This window comes from Rhipicephalus microplus, chromosome 3 (genome assembly GCF_043290135.1).
Source record: "Rhipicephalus microplus isolate Deutch F79 chromosome 3, USDA_Rmic, whole genome shotgun sequence".
In the NCBI taxonomy this organism is placed as follows: Eukaryota; Metazoa; Arthropoda; class Arachnida; order Ixodida; family Ixodidae; genus Rhipicephalus; species Rhipicephalus microplus.
Window position 1 is genome coordinate 64002644 of NC_134702.1, and position 26007 is coordinate 64028650.

Here is a 26007-nt window from a genome sequence, read left to right on the forward strand (position 1 = left end):
ATTTCGAGTAAAATAAGCCATGTCATTAAGTGCCAATGTGGCATTGCAAAGAATGTCAGATATACACCTAAACATGCGTGATTAGCATACGTGCAGCTTCACGTGAAACCCTTTAAAGAGGCCATTGAAGTATTTGTAAGTAAATACAATATCAAAGCTAAATAATTACTTGAACATACAACACCTGCTGTTCTGCGAAGCACATGCTACAGTTTTAAAAAGTAGAAACTAGATCTACCTGCTCGTACTGGTCGAAAGTCAGCCCAGCTTTATCAACGCACGCTTGCAGAGCCTCGCGTTTGCCTGGAAAAAAAGACGGGGACAACACGACCACAATACAGGATGCCTCGAAAAGTGTGTGCCCAAATCCTAAAGCATAGTCTAAGCACCGTATTTGCTCACTGCATTGATAATTAACTAGTCTGCGGAGGAAGACATGAATGCTAATGTATTTGTCTGGAGACACACTCATCACCTACATAATACCGGCTTATAATATAGCACATATTTAAAATCAATCTATTAGACTGCATGTTTCGCCACTGCGTGCGAAAGACGCCTTTGATTTTAAAGTTAACAAACCACCACCTGTAAGTGTCGCGTATTCGCGCTCGTTTTCCACGAGCCTTGTGAGCGCTCTCTCCTAGAAGATTTTCAACGAAACGTGGAGCTGACGGCGTAGCGATTTGTGTCACTTGATGTGACAGTGAATTCTGCGTCCCTATAACTAGAGGTTCTCAATTTGAGTGCTGGGATTCTATGCAAAATGGCCCGAGCTTCTCGGACAGATGAGTTTGCTGCGAGCTCGCTCTACGGCGCCTATGGCATCAAGACATTCTGGAGCGCATGATAGCAACGCTGTGAAAAATGGCGACAAAAACGCACGTGGTGCCAGCAACGCATGTTGCACATTTGCGGTGGTTATCAGAGAAACACCGCGTGCGCATGTCGCACGTAGTTTATCGAATGCCTAAATACTAACACAATAGTTGTTTTAAACAGGGACGTCGTGTACGGTCGTCAGCTAGCTGCGCTTATCTTTACTTTGGCTATGGTTTTTTTTTTGTAAATTAGGATCGACTTGTACATCTTCGCTATTAATTCCCAGTCACCCCCTTTCCTCAAAACCTCAAAACGGCAATGGGCTCTTTAACAAGATGTGCTCCAAATCTTTCCTTTCACTCGACATTCTGTGCCCACTGATTAAATATATAATTGAAATTCTTTTACGATAGGTGTATATTATTTCTTTAGTAACACAAATTTTTACAGGTAAAAGTATACTTATGAAAGCAGTGAGCAAACATTTCATTTTCTCTATTTTTACAGATTTTCAAGTATATTTCTTGTAACATCCTTTATATTTATATGGTATTACAAGCTACAAAACATCTCGAAAGTAACAAAGGTTGTCGAGGGCGATACAAATACAATACTGTTGCCTCACTTGGTTCGCAACAGCTCAACAGTCTTTCTTCTTCTTCCGGGCTGAAGATGTGTTTCATCAATATGCGCCAGTCTCGCAGAAAATTTTCTGCAACGAGGTAACATCACGAGTAAAAAACCTTAGCGAGAACGCAAGATGCACTGACAGGCGTGGTTCCTGCTGCCAACTGGCACACGGTTAACTCCCGTTAACCGTGTGCCAAGGTAAGGCAACCATGGCTTTCCCCATGTGTAAGCGAACTTAAGCAACGGGGAAAAATAGCTTAGCCCCTTTTATCAGAAAACTGCAGTGCGAATCTTTACGCAGCCCTTCTCACCCTAGTATCGACTTGTCCCAATGTGTAGTAGCATACCTTGTATGTATCAGTTGTATTATATGTATCATACGCTCAAATAAAAAAAAATATGGAGTAATCTTGAACTAAGCACGAGAGGCTTGGAAACAGCCCAGCTGGATGATTCTGAACGCTAATCTGGTTTCTTTTAGTTGCTGCTAGGCATTAGCTGATATATCCAGGTTGTTTTGAGGTTGCTTCTAGGTCATTGTGAGGCTTTACATAGGTTATGCTATAGGTTTTCATAGCGTAGATAAATTAAAGTTAAAGTACAGACAACCACTATCACGACACGCTTGTCCATACTTCACAGACAGAACCTTGCACTGAGACCAAGCGCTCGCACCTCTGATAGAACTATGTGCTTGTCGTCGTTGGCGTATAGGCCGACTACGATCGCTTCCGGGTCTTCTTGCAGCTGACGTTGACTTTTCCGTTCCCTAGTATCCTCTCGATGTACCTACTCGGGGTCTCTGGCTAGCGGCCGTTGATTCGCTGCTATTAGACGGGCTAACACTTGCCCTCATCACTTATTGTTGTTCAGCCGCATGCACCGAAAACACACCAGGCCTCCATGAAACGTGCAGCACAGTCCCAGCGAAAGCTAGAAGAGCGGCCTTTCAGAGCCTTTCGTAAACACTCTTTGCATAACTTCTACAAACACACTTGCTGGATACCTACTATGCCATGAATGATCATAATTTTTGTGTAGTAGGCGATCATTCACTATGCTCGTAATTCTTGGGAGAAGCGTGGGGTCCGCTACACACTTGCTAAACATTTTGCGCAATTTTTTATGCAGCGGCTGATACAATGAAAAAATATCCCTGAAGTGGGTATGCGCCGCAGTTATTAGGCAGTCAGGAACAAGTTTTCTAACGGGTTGGAGCATTGAACGACCCGCTCGTTACTCAATTTGCATTTTGTGACACCTGGTTGTTTCTTTGATGTTCTAAAACGCTTCACTGCTCATATTAACTAGATTCCTTTCCCGACATCAAGCCTTTCTAAGGCAAGCTTAGAAATGAGTTCCAAGCATTGGCGTTGCTCAGTGGTGGAATACTGGGTTGGCACGCAGCAGACACGAGTTCCGAGCCCCATTGTGTCATTGGGCTTGGCTTTTTTTTTTATTACTGGTTACGGATTCCTGTGGCGGCAGCGGCGGAAAACTACGGCGCCGCGCGTGACCAGTGTTCTGATCTCCTAACACCTTTGGCTGTAAAAAGAAGTCGTGGACCAGTGAGATTTGCCACAATTTTCGTGGCACATACCCATTTATGATGACAGTTTTCGGCTATAGATTTTGAAGGAATCAGCTGTTCTAAAAAACAGGAGTTGAAGAACGATAACGTTTTGTTAACTTCATTTTTTTGTCGTTTAAACAAAACTTTATAGACGTGCTGCTTGTCGCAACCTTCCCAATACATAAGCTCCATCGACGCTCAGTGCCTACGACCGCTGTAAGCGCGAATCGCGACGCCCTGTATGCAAGAAGTATACAAGTGTGTGTACTCACTCCATTGCTGCGACTTCGGCTTCTTGTTATCTTCGGGTCTTTGACAAGTGACAGCTGGAAAACGCGGGCGTCGCAAGGGTAAGACTAGTCAGCCGTTGCTTTACTGGGAGCGCAAGCTGTCATACACTACATTTATAAGCTTAATGATAGAGCCAACCTTCTGCTACTACAGAGCGCCTTTCCGACACCAACGAGTTGCTTCTCTTCTCTGCTAAGATGAATTTTTTATGAAGCATCTCTTATGTTTTTCTCCTGAAAGTGCAGCTCCCAAACTCGTAAAACCTTCACTGGTGATGATACTGCGTGTAACACGAGTCATAAAGCACTGATATCTCCAGTTTCGCGGGAGGCGTTTCTAAGTGCACAAGTTACTAAACCAAGCCCAACCTCGTTCCACGAATTTAACCGTAAATTACGAGTGCACACTGCCTGTCATTTCTGTCATCATTGTTTATTTAATTATTTTCCGGTTGAATACTTGCCCTTCTAGCTCGCCGGTCAGCTGTAACATATTAGGAAGGAGCAGCCCATTCAGTGCCACTTCACAACAATATAAATCACCGAGTGTTCTTTCCAAGTGCTCAAACAGAACTTACGGACCTCTCCAAGCACCATGCTGTGTTGAGCGCAAATGTCCTCCACTCTATTTCGCACTATTTGTGCGAGTTGGCGCCCGGTCGGCTCTGCCGATGACGTCATCCGCAACGACACTAGCTCATTATCTAGGTCAGTCGTCATGCGCCATGACATTTGCACTGATTACCTCATTACTGACGTTGTTTCAACTTTTATCGCCGAGTTTCATACGCCCATATCGAGAACCTTCAGACTGAGACCATGTACGCTCGATTACATAAGTGCAATGTTTCTTATGCAACAGATAACAATTAGAAGCCACGTATGCATGAAGAACTGCTTACTCAAAACGGACGGCATTTGAATACTATAGACCAGTGATGCAATAAACGGTGATTAGTAATTGACTGAATTTTCATCATCCGCCAACGAATTTTTATCACTGCCCAAATGGTCGTAGTTTTGTAGATTTTAAAATTTGGCCTCCATGCACTTCTGTCATCATCAATATCTCTCACTGAACTTTATAGAGCAACAATTAGCGTTAGTTCGTGTATGTTTCAACACGCAGTGCAAACAAACAAAGATACTGTAAAGAGCGGAAAAACTCGAACTTTTGAGTCAGCGATTTTGTGTACACTCGCACCGTATCATTGTTGGTTTGCGTGGTATTGCAAAAAGATTGCATTGAGCAGTTCCTCGCGTGCCCTATACTGGTCTTCCAACTGCAAGCGTTGACACCCAACATAGAAGTCGAGTTATAAACTGACAAAGCATTCTATATGGCTAGCGGCAGGTGCTTTTTTTCTCGCAATAAACAGAAGGTGAGAGATACATAGAAAAAAATTAGTGAATGAAATTTCAATTGTGGTATAGTTCCGGTTGCCTACCCTAAAAAATAGGAAGAAGGTTCCGAAAAAGTGGAGCGAAAGAGAGAGTAACAAGAACAAGCAATGTGCATAACACAGCGGTAACAGGCAACGCTCATAAACGTCTATCATAAAGACCCGCACACTGGAGAAACTTTAGTAGGGTCATTAAATTCTGCACGCAGCTAATCCGTGAACATCGTAAGGAGTGCATGCAAAAAAGGAACAGAAACAGAGCACAAAAGTATGCTTTGTCTTCTCTTTCTGTCCGTTGCTAATCTCTCGTTTCCTTGTCTGGATGCCTCACTTCCACCAGCTGCGAATCTCTGCCAACTACAGCTAGCGTTCATGCGTTCGAAGCGTAATTTCTTTGAGAACACTGGATTAAATATTTTTGTTCCGGTTGATGATTCGACAGACTCATGACGTATCTTTGCCTGGCTAAACACTCGGCTTATTGGACTCACTTTGCAGAACGATCAACACGAGGGCTGCCTTCGCGAGCATTTTCAACGACCGGAAGCTCACCTGTTGCCAGCGTCTTGTAGAGCAGCGCGGTGGCAATTTGACTCGAGCGCCGTGTTTGAACAAGCTGCACGCTGTGTGTATATTTACGACGAACTCGTCCCTTCTGTCGCTTGCGCTCGAGTTGACTTCTTTTGATGATCCTCGCCTCACCATCTCCAAAACATCTCGGAGAAAATTACGAGGCCTTCTGAAAAAAACCTTTCGCAGAGACGGGAAAAAAAGCTTTCTTCGAGTGACGACTCCTGTCGGCATCGAGTGACTGAGAGAAAATTGATTACTTTTCCAAGAGAGTGCAGGTGCTTGTGCCCGCGTGTGTGCATTCCGTTCATTTTGTTTTATTTTGATGTCGGTGGCGAGATAGTTATTGAATGCGTTCATACATGTGTGCCATACACTCGTACGTTCACACAAGTGTAAGAGCGTGCTGCGTGTCTGCGACGTTCATGCGTTTGTGCTCGTCATCTTTGCCCATGTATGTGTGTGTAAGTGTGTGTGCGTGCGTGCGTGTGCGTAAGTGTTTGTGTGTGCCCCTACGATTAAGCAGGCTGTTTACCGAGATGCCCCTTTGTAAATCTGCGCCTAGCTGTTATTTTGGTTCAAAGAAATATACAACCGACCAATGAACAAAAACCTTACTTTTGTGCCACCGCGCCATTTTGACTACATCGTCCGTTCATGCGCGTCCCATTATACCTTGCTCAAAAAAAGCCAACTTGCGTCTGATGCTCACGCACGCGAATATCGCGCACGCGACAATAAACTCCCGTGTGGCACGACGGGCGTGAATATACATGTCTAGACGTTTTTACGTCGTCATCAACTTGTAATGCAGTCTGTCATATGACTCAAAGGGCCAAATAAAATTCCTTTCTAGTTGCCAGGAAGGCTTTCAGTCAAATAAAATGCCTTTGCATAACTTTAAGGATTTACTATTTCCAAAGGCAACTCTTTACAAAAAGAAGATGTCCAGCCACTAACTTCACTTACCTTTTCGATTAGGCCTATAGTACTTTTAAAAGTATAACTCCACGCACACAGGTAATAACTGGAAAATGTTGCTGCGTCGAAGCATGCTTTTGACGCATCTCCAGTGATATAAATGTTTCCTCGCACTAATGACATCCTGCGCAACTGAAATGTCTCCATTAACTGCTACTTAGGCGCTGGCGAAAGTTGGTGTTTGTTTTGACAGTTTCAAAAATTAATCTTTTTACATAGCAACAGCGCTTATTGCAGGTGAGCGTTTTCTCGTGTGTTGCGAGTGTATGTTACCCTAAAATAAAATCGTGACAGAGTCGGAAAGTTCTCGTAAGAAGAGACACAAGATCGAGCATACGAATAACGCATGACTTACTATTGTAAACGAAGCTTACCGACAAGAATTTTGTGATCCCCAAAGTGTGTGCTACTCACCAGATGCAGTCGTGCGCGATTTTTATTTTCTTAAACTAGTCTACTTTCTAAAATTACTAGTGAAAAATGTACATATTTTATTGCCACTTTAATCAAGAGTTGCTGTTTCTCTCTGCCTTCTGAACAGTTTCCAAGCAGTCCTGAAAGGGAGAAAAAAAGAACGGGTGAGTTTAAACAAACAAGAGATTGACGACTTCAAGTTTCTCTCAAATTAGCGGTAGTTACGCCCTTGCTGCAGTTCAAATTTAAATAAAGAACTCGTCATGAAAGTCACACAGACTTTGTTCCCCGCAGAGGTATTTTAAAACATCTGCCCTTTAGCAATAACAACGCCGAGGTTCTAGATAAGAAAAAGAGAGGCCGAACATACAAAGCTGTAACACATACGGAGACGACGTAAAAATAGTTCGCTCCCAAATAACGTGAGACACAAAAAAAGAAATGCCAGAGAAGACAGCCACACAATACAAACTCGTTTGTGTTGTCTAGTTCTCTATTTTTGCACTTTTTTGGACGCCAAAGAAGGTATTCTTGTTTTTTTTTTTTACAAGATGATTTCCTGCCTCCCTCTTAACTTGCTTTTGTTGCAGATTACTCAGGCTAAAATAGAAATTGTTTCTATATATAGCGACTGTTGAGTGCTAATATCCACAAATAACATATTTATGAAATACAGTAAGTTATTAGGAGCTTTCTTTTCTTCGTTAGAATATGTCCCGAACACTTTCATTGCTTTCACTGTGTCATAGCCGTGCCACCACACGACGTGCACGCGAGACCCGGAAGTAAATATGAAATGTACAATGCTTCTGCAACAGCTATAAACAGTCGTCTTCAGGACATAGTATTCCAAGGATACCTAGGAAACGCAAATGCATGGTTAATATGAAGGAACAAGCTTTGCGCAATTACATTTTTTTTCATCGCAACGTCAATTATTTGTATTTTCTAGTCGTGCACTGCGTGTCTGGTAACTTTTGCTCGGTTGACTTAGATTTGTGATGAATACTCTCTATAACGCCCCGCCGCGTTGGTCTAGTGGCTGGGTTACTCGGCTGCTGACCCGCAGGTCGCGGGATTGAATCCGGCTGCAGCGGCTGCATTTTCGATGGAGGCGAAAATGCTGCGGGCCCGTGTGCTCGGATTTGGGCGCCTCCTAGGTGGTCGAAATTTCCGGAGCCCTCCGCTACGGCGTCTTACATAATCATATCGTAGTTTTGGGACGTTAAACCCCACATATCGATCAATACCCTCTATAACCTGTGATTTGTTGTGTTATAACAATTGTTGGGGTAAAACACAACATAAAACTATGCATTTGTATAGAAATGTCTCTACTTATTTATTTATTTATTTATTTACTTATTTATATTCGTGGGTCTCGAGCCATGTTGGTATTCTCTAAAACGAAAAGATGTGGAAATGCATGCACAGCAACCGCCAAGTATTTCTCTGGTTTGAACGGGACGGGACTCAAACTGTCTGAACAGCACTGAAGTGTAATTCACAACGAGCATGGTAATCTATAAAAAGGAAACATCTTCAGCTCGAAGGACTTGTGCTTGGACACAGTTATCATGATGTTAAGACACGTCATCATCAGGAACGCTTCTTAAAAGTGATCCTACGTCGACTTCGAATAGCACACATGTATTTCGCCCATATACTGACAGAAGACGAACAACCAATTAACATGCAACGAGTACTGCGAAGTGCTGACACTATACTTTTAATTGCCAGCCTCCATATATAAACACAAGCCGGAAACGTACCAGCATACTCTGTAGGCTACACATATCACTACAGGGCAGAATTACTTCCAAGTAGTTAAACTAAATTAGTCATTATTTTTTGTAACTTTCTAGCACGTAATTTTGTTTTAATACAAATTACAGCTGCCCGGAAGTAATGACCTTATATTAGTATTACTTTTGGAAAGCCATAACTCACTTTGAAATTGCTTGAACGAAAGTTTGTTTATGGCCTACATTCATTGAGATGTCGGTTATTTTTTAAATACTTTTCAAGCTTGAGGCTTCGCACTCACATTATCTTTTTTATTATTTTTCCCTCTTTCTGTAGGCTAATCACTTTTACCTCAAAGGCGGACATGTCATGTTTCAGTCAAAAGTGATTGGGAAAGTAATAAGTACTGTTCCTCATTGCTACTCGCTTGAAGTAATTCGATCGTAAAATTACATTACAGTAAAAATCAATTTAATCTCTGAAACTTTACTGCGGGTACTGTCTTACTGCCAAGTGTGCCCTAGAAGAGCTGCGGAATAGTTCGTAGTGTAGAAAGATAATGTCATCATCGTACTGGCTTTCAAGAAGAGGCAATGATAACGTATTGATATCGCTTGTGTTTAGACGGAACATAATATTATAATTGTTTGGATTTCACGTACCCTGCTATATGATTGTGAGCAACGCTGTAGTGCAGGCTACGGAAGTTTTTACCACCTGCAGTTTTTTTTTTAAATGCACCTGATTGTATGTGTATACACGAGAAAATAATTCGGAAACGAACTTTAATTAGTATACTGGGCTCGACAGGTTGGTACATTATTAGAGCTGAATAAAGCAGCACCACGTCTGTCACCTATGCTTAGACAAAAGCTGAAAAAATATAAAGTACTAACCCTCAGTGAACCGTACTAAACACGAATACCAGAAAATTACCTTTTTCTCTGTGAGCTGCGTATTGATGGTGCCAAATATCTGTCTAACCCAAGCACTATGCCCTCACGTCATAACACCTTAAATTTCTGCAGGAATGCCGGTACAAACTTCACTTCCTAGCGTTTTCTGAAATTTTTTTCTATGTTCTGCAGGACATAAATAAGCTTTTCCAAGTCCAGTTCAGTCTACTCGCGATAATTCGAAAGCCAAGAATTACCCATTGTGCCAAATCATCAAGTTAATTTTTCCCCTTCGTGCGTCTGCTTCATTTGTATAGGTCATTAGCGCATGGTAAGCAAACGGTGCCAAGACATCTCATTCTGCCCAACTATGGCTTTTCATTACCCTAGGCATAACTGTGCTCACGACAAAGGTTGCTCTGCAAATTCAAAAAGGCATTCGAGGGGGCCATTTAACATTTTTTACTGTATTCATCGAAAGGTGGCAGAGATTGGAAATTTCTTATCTTTATAAGGTGTACGTGCATGCAATTAAATATTCGTGTACGTTACGAAGTGATAAAAAGTACTCGGGCTTGCCCTAATATAGAAGGCGCTTCAGGCATGCAGTGCCCTAGAAGTTACTTGCAGTTGATTGGGGATGAGAAGAGAGAGAAGGGTTCCAAAACCTTCTTTTAAAAAGTTTCAAAATCTTCCTTAAGGGGGTATGGTAGGGTAAATGGTAAATATCAGTTTTCATGTAATATTTTAAAAACTGCTCTAAGTATTTGCATAAAACTTGACACGCTCACAAAAAATGCCACTGGTTATCACGTGGCATCCCCTCTTTTTTTTTTATCCCTAGGTTGCCTATTTTTCCTACGGTCTGACCCACTCACACATATGAAAGCGGGTTGACCTACTTAGTGAACCTTTCTTTTGCAACCACCGAAAGGAATGTAATTATATTCAGCCATGTCCTTGTAGAGACTTGTAGGTTATATTTGAACTAAAAAATAAGACATTCTTTACAAAGTTGTTGTTAAAAAATAAGATCACTGCATGCACAAAACCACACAAGGTGCGCATTGCTGTTTGATTTCTTACAGCTTCACTTTTTCTATAAAATCAGCAACTTTTTTAGTTCGGATTGTTTCCAACTTGTAGCTTATACATGCAAAACTTCGTCGAAATTAGAAAAGGGAAATTTAATGTGAGAAATTTACAAATAACGCTGTTCGAGAAAAACGACGTCTATTATGCGCTAACTTTTTACGCCAGAGGACGCACAGCGCACTTGGCGCGGCATTTAAACAACTTGGAGCGGCCGCTCGACGTCCGACTTCCACATGTTTGCTCCTCAGATTGCAGTGGATTTTACGGTGTCGAAATTGCAAATTGAATTTTTGGAGGCGTGATCTACATTACCACCTTAAGCAAGTGCAAAAGCTCGCTAAAATTTCAGTAATATATACAACACACTAAGAATATTTAGAAAAAGAAGGAGATGGGAAAGGGGCGGCAATTGGTTACGTGAAACTAAAAGTATTTCTATATACTCACCATCAATCCCTTGAGCTTCTTGATCAAAGCCCACATGGATATTTTCCCTCGCCTCAACTGAAACAAAGAGAACACAGAGACTTTTCAGTGAGCAGACCCATGGCAAAACCGTAAGGTTGTAGCTCAATAAGGCTGCCGCAAACAAATTTTGTCGCAACACCAATGTCGCTGCCCTCATTTACCACGTTTCTCATACCTTGGTAACCATTCTGTTGCTCCAACTTGCCGCCGGCTGTCTGTTCTGTGCTTTGCGTGGCCGCCCCAGGCCTATTTCTTACGCTTGATATCAACCGGGATATTCTTAACACTCTCTGCTTCCTCACCCATTTCGCCGTCTTTATGGTTTCGCAATGTTACGATCATGACTCTCCGTTCCATTGGCCGTTGCGTGGTCCCTAGAATTTAATCCTATAAGTAAATTGATTTTATCGGTCTAATCAGAGATCAAGACTGAGCATCCAGGATACGATCCTGCCAACAAATAGGCGTAGTCATCTCTTCATTGCTGTGATGTGGGGTTTCTTTTGCATGTCAGAATTAATGGCGTGATTCCCGCAAACGATTGGCCCCCTTTTCCCCTCTGCTTTAAGCCACCCAGTATACCAGCGAAGCCCATTTAAAGCATTCTTCATATCTCTTGGATTATCTGAACGTGACGTTCGTAATGAGCTTTGTTCAGTTCTAATTGGAAATGGACAACTTGTTCAGAATACTACTGCAATGCTTAATATTGCAGACAGAGAAATCTGAGATGGTTGCGCCTTACCACATGCTAAACTGCATAACACGTTCTCTACTATAGCTTCATACTGCTTTGTCGCTAACCCGTGTAAGAACACGAACTGATCCAGACAGCGTGTCGCACCACGTTCTGCAAAATCTCGGTGCCAGTGACTCACCAGCTTTAGAAATATACATCAGCATGTGGACGAAGTCGTACGCTGCATCGCGTCGGATGATCACAAAAACTGCGTCACTGCTAAAGCCCGGTAAATCGCCGCTATCCCCAGACTCATTTCACCCAGTTAGCCAGACTTGCTGCATATCTAAGGTCGCCGAAAAAACAATTGACATAAGGTTTCATTGGTGGTCTGAAGCTTGCAACACTCTCCTAGAACAGATGACTTTCTTTACACGAGGACGATGCACTATGAACTGCCTATTCTTTATTCTTTATTATTCGGTGAGTGCCCCGCTTTGCTCAAAAAGGCGTTACAGCAGGGGGGTTACAGACTGGAATAAAACAATTCTTCGTTTATACAGCACACTTGCTTGTCTTGCAGCCGGTTCCAATCTCTATTGGTCATCACAAAAAAGGAATTATAAAACATGGTCGTTCTTGCTCGATACGCTTTCACTTTGCGTCGGTGGCCATGTCGACTAGATATGTAGCTGGGTTCACTGAAATAGTTATGACGGTCAATCCCAGTCCGCCCATGAAAAACAAAAAAGAAAAACTTCAAACGCAGTTTTTTCCTGCGTAAAGAAAGCAATTCCCAACCCAATTCAGCTTTCATAGCACTGCAGCTGTCTCTCCGCTCGTACCGCCCTAAAACAAACCGACTAAAACAAACCGACTATGACTTGGTCACATTTGTGCAACTTTCGACAAACTGTGGGAACATAGCTGTCGTGGTGTCCTTAGATGTAGGAAAGACATTTTACTGTGTCAGCCACCTATCTGTGCTGCTCGGGCTAGCCTCATTTAGGGGTACGTGGCTGTATCCTTCAATGGATCACCAACTTTCTGCACGACAGACCGGTATACATTTCTACCAATGACTACGAAAGCAATCTATTCAACGTCAGCAGACGTGAACCTTGAGAAAACATTCTAAATTAGCTTCTTTTCAACGCTGCGATTCTGGTTTTCAAGAAGTGCTTCCAGAAGCATTGAGCATGTCCGTGTATGCAAACATATGCAAACGTATGTCTCATAAATCTCTTGAGGTGATCAAGCATCGGATTCAGCTAGGACAAAGTTCAATGACTGATAAGCTCAGGAAGCGAGGCATGCAGATTTCTCATGCCGAGTCTTTATTTCTACAGTTCAAGGAAAAGAAAGCGAAAAAGTTGAAACTTTATGTGCACGGACAGAGAATGGCTCGCCTGGTGTTATTACCTTAGACCACCAACTCAGATAAAGTTAACATATTGCCGATCTCTAAAATCAAGTGAACAGCACAATAAATGTTCTTTGTGGCACAGCGCAAACGAAATGACGTGGAATATTGTCACCACAGCACGTTCATTGCGATATTCTCGAACAGTAGATCGTCTACTTCGTGGCACTTGTCCACAACATATCTCAGAGGCGTCTACATCGACTTCAGATGCTGCAAGCTCGGAGCCTGCACGTATGTCAAAACATCTTCGGAGCATGGTCTCTAAGTAAATCAGGCCAGAAACCACCCATGCCCAGTTGGAGTTCTTGAAGGCAACATCACTGATCGACCACCTGTGTAGCCAGGCACTACGTGCGCTACGTGTGGTGCGCTACGTCTTTCTTTCTCTCTCTTCACTTCATTATTTTCTTCTCCCTACGTGTAGGGTAGCAAACTGGACGTAGTGTACCTACCTTTCTTATATTCCTTCTCTACCTATCTTATGGTGCCACATGCAACATCAAGTTGACTGACATTAGCCGAGGCACAAGAACCCAGCTTTAATAGTGATTTGAAATGTAGAGAACCATCCACACATGTCCCTATATATAGTCACACAACACCCTTAACAATTACGCATATCAAAAATTGAGAGCCGTCCCTGAACGCAAATACATCATGTGTTTCCACAGCACATTTCACAGCTTGCTCCGTCGAAACCTCGGCCAGTCTTGGTCTACCCAGCCTGGTTGCTAGAGCCACAAGCTATTATTCAAACTTCTACAGAATTACTTCACAGTAAACATGACGTACCAGCCGTTACCCCACTGCAGTTTTCCTTACATCATCTGTTCGACAGGTTCCAAGGCTACACTCACGTTTACACCGGTTGTTCTGTCAGCAATGAAACTGCGGCATCGAAATTTACCATTCTGGAGTTAAATGAAGAATATGCATGTCGGTAGTGTCATCTCTCCCCTTCAACAGCATCCGAGCTGGTAGCCATTTTGATAGCCATCAACTATCAACGACACTTAGAAGGTGGGTCGTAAGCGCATACTCTGGTGGCTCTTGCGTGTGTTTGAAATGCTACTCCAGAAAAAAATAGATAAACGTATAGTATACGGTATGTTAAAACAGCTTTCAGAAGCTACAAGGTCAGATCATCACGTGATATCTCAGTCAATAGAAATTAAGTAGCGAATGAAATGGCCAAAGTCACTCATCATTATACAAAAAACCAGTATAATTCATACATCGCGATGCGACATTCACCGAATTTCACTAAGAAGGAAACATTAATTATGCCTATCCACCTAGTTCACAGATAGCACTAAATCTATCTTGTACGCTGACGAACGCAATCTTGAGTTTTGGCCTTCAGCTCCCAACACGTATCGACACACTCATACATCGTCTAGGACTTGTAACTGCTTACACAAAACATTTCTTACTTCAAATTCAGCGTGAGCCCTCGTTAAAATGGCCATACGGCCATGATGGTGAGGATGTGTACCATCTGGTTCTCAATGATCCCAAGCACGACACATACAGACGATGAGTCGAGGAGGAGCTCGACCCACTAGACTCAGAGTGAACGTTTTCGTTGGCGAAAATGCTAGGTCTATGGCGATCTAGCCTAAACAGCAAAGCCGTGAAAGTGTTCAAATTTTTTTAACACACCAATGCGTGTAGTTAGCGCTGAGTGGACTACATTGAAAGTGTGTACCACGGCTGTTAAAACGATAATTCTGAACCATACAACTGTAGGCTTGTATATACGTATATATATTATATACTTTCTTTTTCATTTCATAACAACCCAAACAAAAGGGGTAGCTATCGCCAAGCATTGACAACTCCTTCATTCATTTTATTTTTATTTTTGTTAAACATACGGGGTTTTTTTTTACTTTATAGTAAATAAAAGTAATTAGCTGACGAAGTGAAGGCGTTAGCCAGAATAGAAAACAGAGCACTGCGGTTCACCGGTCACCTCTCATTTCAAATGGCCCTATCATCATTCATCCATCCAAATAAGATGGAGGCATTTCGTCATAAGGAAGTATAGGCTATTCGGCGTTTGGTCGTCAATGTCTTAAAATGAACGCTAATCATCATCATCCCCGCCAACAACAAAAAACAAAGAAAAACACCCCAACCACTATTACCACCACTGCCTAATGTGTCACGTGATCCTGTGCGCACAAATAATCACGCAATGACGGTATCACCATCCAGCTTCGTTGTCGAGCGCGCAACGTTACACGACGGAGCTGGTAGGTAGCATCGGCGAGTATTGCTACCGGTCGGACGAGGCAGCCCAGGTGGTTGCCTAGACTCTGAATGGGCGCAAGTCGTTCACAGTTCGAAAACTATGCACTATGATAGGAACTATGGAGGGGTAGAGGAATTAGTTCAGTGCAGTACTCTACACATAGGCTGTGCCCCCGACTTCCGGGAGAGAGGGAGGAAGTGGTTGGAAGCCAGGCACACATAAGAAAAGCCGAGAGAGTTTTCTGTCCGACTTGGCCAGGACCGGCACACGTACGTACATGCAGCTGCAGTGCATCCATCATGCCTTCGTAAACGGGCTCCCGCAATGCCTGCGGCAACAAGCTCCCGCAATCATGCGAGAGCTTGTTGGCATTCGTAAAAAATGCCACCACCCGAGACAGGCCTCGGGAGCAATAGCTGCAGTTAGCGGGGCGCCTAAGTGGCATTCGCATGAGGTACCATCACCTGACAGCGGAAGCTTGGGGACGTGCACCACGCGAAGAAGGAGGCACGACTGTGTTTCATCTGGTGTCCCCCGCGAATGTCCAGCGACCGTTCCTCTACGCGTGCGAGCTGCTCTGGCTCACTCGTCTTGACATTCATGTCGCATTCCGACCTGTGAAGTTTTGCACGACAACACGAGTTACCGATAGGTTATACAGCCTCACCGTTAATGGTTCGTGCACGACATTCATTGTTGCCTGTAGCAACTGCAGTATTGCGCTGTAATGTACGGGGATGAAGGTCGAGTTTCCGTCGCCATGCGGAAAGGAAACAGCGTAGGTTAGGCGATAGAAATAAACAAAGCTAAATAGTAGGCCACGCCACGGCATGACAATTTTCGTTTTTCCACATTTTTCTTTCCAAATAGACTATCTTTAAGCTCTGTTCTTCCCCTTTAATTGGGGGGGGGGGGGTGCTCTTTTTACTAGGACAGCCTTGTGTCGTATACGCTTAAGGCTTTTAAAGTAGGAGTTCAGATTGTATAATATAACATAATTTCGCTGTTGGTAGGAGGACCCGGACGGAGGACTATAGCTCGTCTGTGTTCATTCCTCTCAGTACACTGTCCGGCTCCTGCTAACCACAGCAAAATTATTATATTATACAATCTGAACTTCTGCTTTAGATGCCTTAAGCATACGACACGAGGCTGTTCTGTTAATGAGAGTACTCCCCCCCCCCCAAAAAAAAAGGAAAGAACAAAGCCAAAAGACCTCCGTCGAGGTCACGCGACCAACAGCAAAATAATTTTTCATTACTAGCTCGTCCGACTGTATGTGTTCTGAATGATAATATTGTTATGGGTAGGATGACAGAAAAGGGCGTAATATTTACAGTCCATAATAGTGATGGAAATGGCGAGAGCAGGCACCACCTAGTCCTCTTCTTCTTCGTCATCTAGGTGAGCGGCACATAGCATTACCCTCTGGCGGCAAAGGCACCGACTCGGTGCAGCCGGAGAAAGACGGTAGTGAAGGTGGTCACTATACATGTGTGTTGGGGGAGTCCGGTGTAAGATAAGGCTTCAGACGGACAACGTGAACGATGTCCGTGCGGGGTGTCGTGGACGAAGACGAAGACAATTGTTCGATTTCATGCGTGACGTCGGTTACTTGGTGGCACACGCGGTATGGTCCGGAGTAGGGGAACAGTAGCTTCTCGGAAAGCCCAATACGGCGGGCTAGAGACCACAGGAGAACAAGAGGTCCTGCGGGAAAGTAGGCGTGTCGGTGACGGCTGTCGTAACGAGGTTTTTGACCCGCTTGCGAGTCAGCTGAACGCGCGCAAGTTGGCGTGCATGCTCGGCGCGAGCTATAACTTCCTAAGCGTATTCAGTGGGTGAGTACGTCGAAGGAGGCATCATCGTGCCCATAGGCAAAGTTGGATTTTGACCAAATAAAAGAAAGAAAGAAAGAAAGAAAGAAAGAAAGAAAGAAAGAAAGAAAGAAAGAAAGAAAGAAAGAAAGAAAGAAAGAAAGAAAGAAAGAAAGAAAGAAAGAAAGAAAGAAAGAAAGAAAGAAAGAAAGGCGAATAGCCCGCCATCTCGTGCCGCGACGTATTGTAGGCGAATGTGACAAAAGGCAACGCTGCATCCCAAACTTGGTGGTTGGCAGACACGTGCATTGCCAGCATGTCCTTGATGGTTTGGTTCATCCGCTCCGTCAAGCCATTTGTCTCTGGATGGTAGGCAGTGGTTAGCTTATGTTTGGTCGAACACGACATTAAGATATCACTGATGACCCGAGATAGAAACTGCCTTCAACGGTCCGTCAGACGCTGCCGAGGTGCTCCGTGCTGAAGTATGACGTTATGTAGCAAGAAGTCGGCTAAGTCGGTCGCGCAGCTGGTGGGAAGTGCGCGAGTAATTGCAAACTGTGTGGCATAGCCCGTGGCAACGGCGATCCATCGATTTCCTGAGACAGACGTAGGAAACGAACCAAGTAAGTCGAGGCCGACCCGATGAAACGGTTCAAATGGAACGTCACGTGATTGAAGACAGCTGGCAGGTGGGAGTGTTGACTTCTTCCGGCTCTGACAAAGATAGCACAAGGTTACGTAATGACGTACTGACCTATTCATTCCTGGCCAGTAGAACCAACGGCGTGCACGATTGTAGGTGCGGGAAATGCCGAGGTGCCCCACCATCGGCACGTCGTGAAGCTGGGCCAGAACAGTCGAACGAAGGTGTGTCGGAATCACAAGCAAGAGGTCAGAACCATCGGATGTCAGACTACGACCTAGCAAGGTGCCATCGCATAGCACGAAAAGACGAAGGGATGAATCGAGAGCTGTAGTGTTGAGGCGGTCGATAATGTTGCGAAGAGTCGGGTCACGTCGTTGCTCAGCAGAAATGTTGAACAGGTCAGTTATAGCAAGCACAGACAGAATGGTATCGTTCGCCGAAGAGTCTGGCGGGTCGACGGGATAACGGGACAGGCAGTCGGTGTCTTGATGCAAGCGGCCAGACTTGTAGACAACACTGAACGTGTACTTTTGAAGTCGTAGTGCCCACCGACCAAGTCGACCAGCCGGATCCTTCAGTGAAGACAGTCAGCATTAAGCGGGGTGATCACTTTCCGCGGTGAAGGGTCTACCATAAAGATAGGGACCACATTTCCCGACAGCCCAAACAAGAGCAAGGCACTCTTATCGGTTATAGAATAGTTCCGCTCGGCTGCGGAGAGGAGGCGGCTGGCGTAAACAATAACGCAGTCGTGACCACGTTGATTTTGGCCAAGGACAGCGCCGATACTATGACCACTGACATCGGTACTTCAGCAGGCGCAGTCGTCGAAATGGGCCTACACAGGGGGTGACGTGAGTAGGTCGACGAAATGGGAAAAAGTCGACGCTTGGTCAGGTCTCTAAGAGAAAGAGACATCTTTTTTCAAAAGGCATGTGAGGGGCTGCGCAATGACTGCGAAATTCTTAACAAAGCGGCGAAAATATGAGCACAGGCCTAAAAACGAGCAAAATTTCTTGGAAGAACGTGGAAGGGAAATTCGTGACAGCGCGTATTTTTGCAAGATCAGGTCATATACCGGCAGCGTCAACTAGATGGCCGAGCACGGGGATCTCTCGGCGGCCAAGGCAGCATTTTGAAGAGTTGAGTTGAAGACCAGCGGATAGAAACACTTGCAAAATAGGCGATAAGTGTTGCAGGTGACTGGTGCAAGCCGGGGAGAAAACAACATCGTCCAGGTAACAGAGGCATGTATGTGGACCACATGAAACCCCTCAGTAGCGAGTCCATCATGCGCTCAAATGTTGCTGGCACGTTGCACAACCCAAAAGGCATGACCTTAAACTGTTATAGACCATCGGGTGTAATTAAGACGGTCTTCTCTCAATAATTTTCATCGACAGCTATTAGCCAATAGCCCAAACGAAGGTCGATCGAAGAAAAGTACCGTGCGCCTTTAAGGGAATCAAGGGCGTCGTCTATTCGCGGCGAGGGGTAGACGTCTTCCTTGGTTAGTTTGTTGAGGTGCCGGTAGTGGACACAGAACCGCCAGGTATTATCTTTCTTTTTTACAAGTACCACGGGCGACGCCCAAGGACTCGAAGATGCCTCGATGGTGTCCTTAGCGAGAATCTTGTCAACTTCCGTTTGAATGACGCTGCGTTCGGTCGCCGAGACACGGTAAGGGCATTGATGAAAAGGTTTTGCGTCCGCGGTGTCAATTTGATAGGTCACCAGAGATGTTTGTGCAAGTTTTGTGAAGCGAAATAAAAAAACGTCGTGGTATGACGCCAACAAAAGGCGTAGGTCCAGGCTTTGAGAAGGGTCTCGAACCGGGGCAATCATATTGTCGAACGCGTCATCAGGTGTCGGGCTAGCAGTAGGGCTGCCTGGAGGTGGCTGTGGGACATCAATGGCCAGGGCGACATGGTCATTTGCGTCTAAATGTGATATCGTGCCCAGCGTGATACCTTCAAGAATCAGTTCTGCGCAGCGTCCAAAGTTCAGGACAGGTATGCAAGCGTTGTTTGCAGACACAGTCACAAGAGAGTGAGGCAGAGCTACTCGTCGCGTCAGAACAACGTCTAAGGATGGAGTAATCAAATATAGTCACCATCACGTACCATTGGGTCTGCGTTAAATGAGACGTAAGTCGCGGTACCTGGGCGCAAGCGAACAAGCTGAACGACACATAAACGTGGTGGCGAAGTGATAGCGAGGTCAGGTATAGCAGAAAGCTCTAATTGTAACAAGCCTGATGAGAAGTCGATCAGGGCTGAATGCGTGCTCAAAAACTTGCGGTCGAGGATTGGGTCATGAGGGCACTCGTCCAGAACAGCAAAGAGGACTGAGGTCTGGTGATTACCGAAGCTCACACGCGCAGAACACATTTCAAGGATGGTACGTGTACGGCCATCGGCTACGCGAACATCAGGTGATTAGGTGGGTGTAATGACTTTACGAAGACGGTGAGAAAGGTGAGCACTCATGACTAATAATTGGGCACGTATGTCGATGAGCGCTGAAACAGGCACGCCATCTACTTCAACGTCCAAAAGGTTTTGCCGAGTTGCCAGAGTTAATAGAGGATTTCCGGATCGATAGGTCAATGCAGCACCACCTCCGGGAGCTGCGCTGTCAGTTTTTCTAGGATGGACGGCGTGAGAAAGGTGAAGGGTAGCGACGTGGCTTAAGTGACCGAGAACGTCACTGGGTCTGGGGAGATGGCGAATGGTCGTAACGAGAGATCAATTTTCGGGCATTAGGGTTTGGTGGGTCCTCGTGGCTGTGAAGAGAGGAGGATCTGGTGTTGTCTGGACGGTATGATGAACGAGGGGAGGATGGCCGACGGCAACGACAATAGCGGTAAATGTGGCCGACGTCATTGCAGTTGAAACATATCGGCCTGTCATCACGCGTGCACCACTGGTTCGCATCACGGTACCTGAAATACGTCTGTTGTGGTCGGTAGTATGAAGCAGGGCTGACCACGGGACGACTTAAGGCACATACTGGCTGGATGCCTACATTTGCCAGTTCTTCGTGCACGACGGCCTGGATTAGTGACACTGCCAGGTAGGCTTCCTCGTTAGAAGGAGCCTGAGGAGTAGATGGAGAGGCTGCCTCAATCCCTCGGCGAACAAGACGCAGGAAGTTTTCAGGGCGGCGGCTGAATCTGAACGTCTTCACACGACGACGTGGCAGCAGTGTTAGGGAGCCGAACATATTGCTGCGTGACTCGGCGGCTCTTTGCTTCCTCGAACCGTCGGCACTCCCTGATAATGTCGTCAATGGTGGAGCAGTCTTTATACACAAGCAAGTGAAAGGCGTCGTCAGCGATGCCTTTGAGAATGTGGTTGACTTTGTCGGCTTCCTGCATCTGGCTATCAACTTGCCGGCACAAGACTAATGCATCTTGTATGTACACCATGTACGGCTCCGTTGATGTTTGTGCTCGGCACGAGATTTCCTTCTGGGCGGCTCGTTCGCGTGCAATGGGCTTTCCGAAAATGTCTTTCATTTTTTGTTTCCATACGTCCCAGCTGGTCAGCTCCCCCTCGTGCGTGTCGAACCACACACTGGCCGTGCCCCTAAGGTAGAAGCTGACATTTGCGAGCATCAAAGTCAGATTTCAGCGGTTGATCTTGCTGGCGCGCTCGTAGTCGGCCAGCCACTTCTCCACGTGCACGTTATCAGTCCCGCAGAAGAGGCCAGCATCTCGTGGGTGGGTCACAACAGCGTGGCTCGGTGCACTCGGCATTGTGGGGGCTGGAGTGGCGGCATTCTCTGTCGACATGATGGTCTGTCCAAGAAGACGCCCGCTGCGAAGTTCTGTCTTGCGTGAAGTGTGTACCCTGCACTTTCCACCAATGATGTTACGGGAAGGATGACAGAAAAGGACGTAGTGTTTACAGTTCACAGTAGTGATGGGAAAAACAACCAAAATGGCGAGAGCATGTCAAGTCAAGATCCTTGACGATGTGGCACACACCAACGCTGGGGGATTGGCCAAGAACCAGATAATTTTCATGAATTTCTTCGTTATTAACAGGTTAACAATAATGTATTTACGAGAAATAAAAGAAAGATGCAACAAAACGAATTTGATGGCTGACTTGGCTAGCGCAGGCACCACCTAGTACTCTTCTTCGTCATCTAGGTGAGCGGCACAAAGCAATATATGCAAAGCGCAACTCAACTGACGCGAAAGTCAAAGAAGTGGAGAAAACAAACAATCCGGGTGCGTACTCAAGTACATGCACACATGTGCTTTTTAACGTTTAAGTGTAACCACATGAAACTAATTGTCATGCATGACGTCGTTTAGATTCATCTTCGACCACGTATTTTGCACGCCGACTGAAACTTTTCCCAAGAGTTTCGTGTAAACTCAAGTTATCCCCAGTATATTGCGTATACATTATAGCTTTGCATTTCTTACCAGATTGAATATTTTCTCCTTCTCTTCTGCTTCTGCACCTTGGTTCTGAAACAAAAAAAAATCGAGTAATTTTATTTAATGCCACCAAGTGTCATTGGTAGCACATGAATTATTATTATTATTATTATTATTATTATTGTTATTATTATTATTATTATTATTATTATTACTATTATTATTATTATTATTATTATTATTATTATTATTATTATTATTATTATTATTATTATTATTATTATTATTATTATTATTATTATTATTAACGATATTTCTGGAACCTGGCTGAACCCTGAAATTCCCTCATCTGACTTTTTTTTTCCAACCTTCACCACCTTCCGAATTCACCGAGATTTCTGCAAAACCGAACAGAAAGGTGGTGGCGTGCTGATTTCAATTGATAGTTCACTGAAATTTGTTAGACGGAAAGACCTGGAATTATCCGAAAAACTGATCTGCTTAAAAGTCGGCCTGTATCAACGAGAAAAATTGTTGATTGCATGTTTTTATTTACCACCCAGTATTTCCCCTACCTTGTTTCATGTCATGTGATTTCGTCTCATAGTAGACACAGAATTCTTGTTCTTGTATTCAATGTGCCTTGAACCGACTGCACCACGCTTACCTTTACTCCTTATAATCACATCATCGAGAAAAAGTGCAGCCTGCACTTAAATTTTCTAACGTTTAATTGCACACTGCAACACAACACAGTCGTCACTTGCAGAGACAACGCCTTAGACCTCTGTCTGTCAAAGAATCAATCTGTTGACGTTTCACGCTCCGACACCTCTCTTGTTCGGGCTGACCAATTCCACCCCCACCCACCCTTAATGCAAGATTATCCGTATGTGCCGGAAATACAAGCTAAAGCAGTCGTTTTAACCAATCTCCAAGATTTGCTTTCAGGAGATCTGACTACACGGACTCATTACTTGTAAGTCTTTGATCTGTCACAAGTTACTAACAAACCAAATGTTGATGAGCAAGGTGAACAGTTTACGGGGCTTGTAGTAAACAGCATGTGCAAGTTTATACCGCAATATACACCTTGTCGTGAACAATGCGAGACGACGACGAAGCAGCCAGGAAGCCAAGCCATAGCGTCGGTGATATACACGCGTGACCCGAACTTGCGCTTGCTTGGATTTGCAGCATGCTGACGTTCATCGGTCTGCTGACGTTCCTCGGCCTTCCAGTGCGTTTGTACGTGAATAAATCTTGTGAAATTCTAAACATCGTAAATACCTCTGTAGTGCATGATCATCATCATCATTTTCTCAATCACCGCGCCGCGCCTCTCGCGCAGCAGATGCTAGCTTGAGCTGCGCGAGAATTAGAACGAGCTTCTGGCCTGGCGGTTTGGACGCTGGTAGCCGACGTGGCTCCGCTTCAGGCCTGCAATAAAGTGGCGAGATCGGCTCGGCCCCATCGGCCGCCTTCGACGTCATCTCACGTCTCTCCTCTCGTCGCTACATTGGTGAGCCGGAGAACACGCCCTTCGCTGAACGGCCCGCTGCCATGTTCCCGCAACTCTGCCCGCCAGTGCCGCCGTTCCAATCGACCTACCCAAAGGTATGGTTTATGCAGCTCGACGCCGTTCTTGCGGTGAATGGCGTCACGGACCAGCCGCTGATGCACGCCATTCTTCAAGACGCCCTTCCGGTAGAGTTGCGTCATCTCTCTGGCACTTCAACCTCCAGCCAGCAGCCTTACGATGACCTCTGCTCGGCGGTGCTTGCCAGACATGGCCTCACCTACCACCCGCTGCCGTTCACCCGCGACTTACAGGTTTCGTCCGCGTCGCAGCGTGCGGTACCCTCCGGCCCAAAAGTCTTCACTGACCAGGACCTAGCTTCCCCGACAACGTCTCCCTCCGCCTTGGATCCGGCTGCTGGCGCGGTGAGTCTCGCACCCGGTCACAGATCCGACGAGGTTCTTGAGGTCGTTCCTGCTGCCGACGACCTCTCCACCACGGGGTGCGTTTTTTCGAGGTCCGCGGCCGATGGTACTTCTGGCATGCTTGCTACCTCCATGTTTTCCATGAGAGCGACGGCACGCGACACCGTGGCCCCACCGGAGTCCATGACGACCACCTTGCCGCCCGCATCGAAGTCTGGCACAGGTGACCTTTCGCCCGTTGTTGACTTCCCTACCTCGAAGCTTTCGCCTTCAACAACGTCCGATAAACGAGACTTAACCTCTCGTCTAGCCACTGGCGACGCGTGTCCTGCGCTCGACTGCCCATCCGCCAAGGTTGTCGACATTTGGGCTGAATGCAACCAGTCAGCCACGAGATTTGTGTTTTCATCGTCCTCGGCCGACGACGCTGCAGGCATGCTTGCCGCCGACTCGTCTCAGCCGACCTCCATGGCTCACGGCACGGCTGACACGTCGGGTTCTGCGACGGCGGCGTCATCGAGCGCCCTGGCGTCTACAACGACTGCGGACATCGTCACGCCTGCTGTTCACCCCCCGGTCGCGAGGGCTTCAGTGTCAACGATGTCCGGGGGTGCCTCTCCACTCACCTCGGTAATCTGCGTGTCTGGCCGGCAGCAACCATCCTCGCCCTCGCGGTCTCTCGCGGGCGAGGTTGAAGCCAAGGGCTGTCAACCACGGCTAGACTTCCGAGATGTTGCGACTCTGACCGACGCTCCTGAGGACGACGTGCCTGATCTGCCTATGTCACAGCAGACCGCACATCTCACGCCTGGCATGCGGGCACCCATCTTCCATACCGACCTGCGCACGAACCGACGTGCGCCGACTACTGAGGGTGATTCGCCAGGTCAGGGTACGCCCACTGAGCCTCCTCTGGAGTCCATGTCTGCTGGATCCCGTGACACGCCTCCTGCTGAGTTCTTGACGGAAGCCGTGGGCGAGCTGGCGTGTGACTGGACTGTGGGCACACCCTTTTACGGGCCGCATGCGTCATTCACCTCTGCCTGGCGTGTACAATCCTACTTGCTCACTGCCAGCGTGGGTGGTCAGATCCACTCATATTCAGATGCCACTCACGTCACGACACCTGCGTACCGACATCGGCACCAGTGCTGTGCACGCCCGCGAGGGCACCGTCAAGGCCATTGCTTGTCGATGGGTGGTCTGCAGGACTTCACTACACCACTTCTAATTGCTTCGCGCGCAGGGGCCAAATCGGCTTTTGTGCACCCGTCGTCACCTCACCCTGAACGCATCTTTACTACCTGCAATGCTCACTCGCGACACCCTGTGCGCTCCCAGCTAGCCCCAGCTGGTCATCCTGTCACCCACTTGTGTGCAAAAACAGTTTCGGAACGCTTACTTCTTCGTCCTCTGCGCAACTCCCAGTGTCGCCCACCAGAGACCCACTGGCTCCCTTTGGTCACTACACGTTGACAAACTGGACTTCCTAACGGACACCTTGCGGATTGTCGTTCGTGTACATAGTCTCTTTCTCTTTCTTTGTCATATACACTTCAAATCGCGCAAAGCGCTAGGGGGGGAGCCCTGTAGTGCATGATCATCATCATCATTTTCTCAATCACCGCGCCGCGCCTCTCGCGCAGCAGATGCTAGCTTGAGCTGCGCGAGAATTAGAACGAGCTTCTGGCCTGGCGGTTTGGACGCTGGTAGCCGACGTGGCTCCGCTTCAGGCCTGCAATAAAGTGGCGAGATCGGCTCGGCCCCATCGGCCGCCTTCGACGTCATCTCACGTCTCTCCTTCTCTCGTCGCTACACCTCCATTGGTTCTGCCCTGAACTTTTAAGTACACTCATGCATAAATATCGAGCACACAAGAAGGGTAAATGTTCTCGATTTAGCAAGTGGAAGGAAGAGTCCAGCTCTTTAAGAACTCTTTCTAAACGCCTAT

At 46.0% G+C, this 26007-nt stretch overlaps 1 protein-coding gene and 1 long non-coding RNA gene across 4 annotated transcripts in view; one reads left to right on the forward strand and one right to left on the reverse strand.

The window, feature by feature from the left end:
• Window positions 1-26007, forward strand: part of LOC142803760 (uncharacterized) — a 157961-nt gene that overhangs the window by 23456 nt on the left and 108498 nt on the right. The window lies entirely within an intron of this gene.
• Window positions 6688-26007, reverse strand: part of LOC119160036 (uncharacterized) — a 50933-nt gene continuing 31613 nt past the window's right edge. For all 3 annotated transcript variants that reach the window (XM_075888315.1, XM_075888316.1, XM_075888317.1), the window contains exons 6-8: window positions 22158-22202; window positions 10868-10924; window positions 6688-6823 (exon numbers count right to left, since the gene is read on the reverse strand). In XM_075888315.1, coding sequence (XP_075744430.1) covers window positions 6776-6823; window positions 10868-10924; window positions 22158-22202 — 150 coding nt within the window. In that variant the 3' untranslated portion in view covers window positions 6688-6775. The remainder of the gene's footprint in view (window positions 6824-10867; window positions 10925-22157; window positions 22203-26007) is intronic.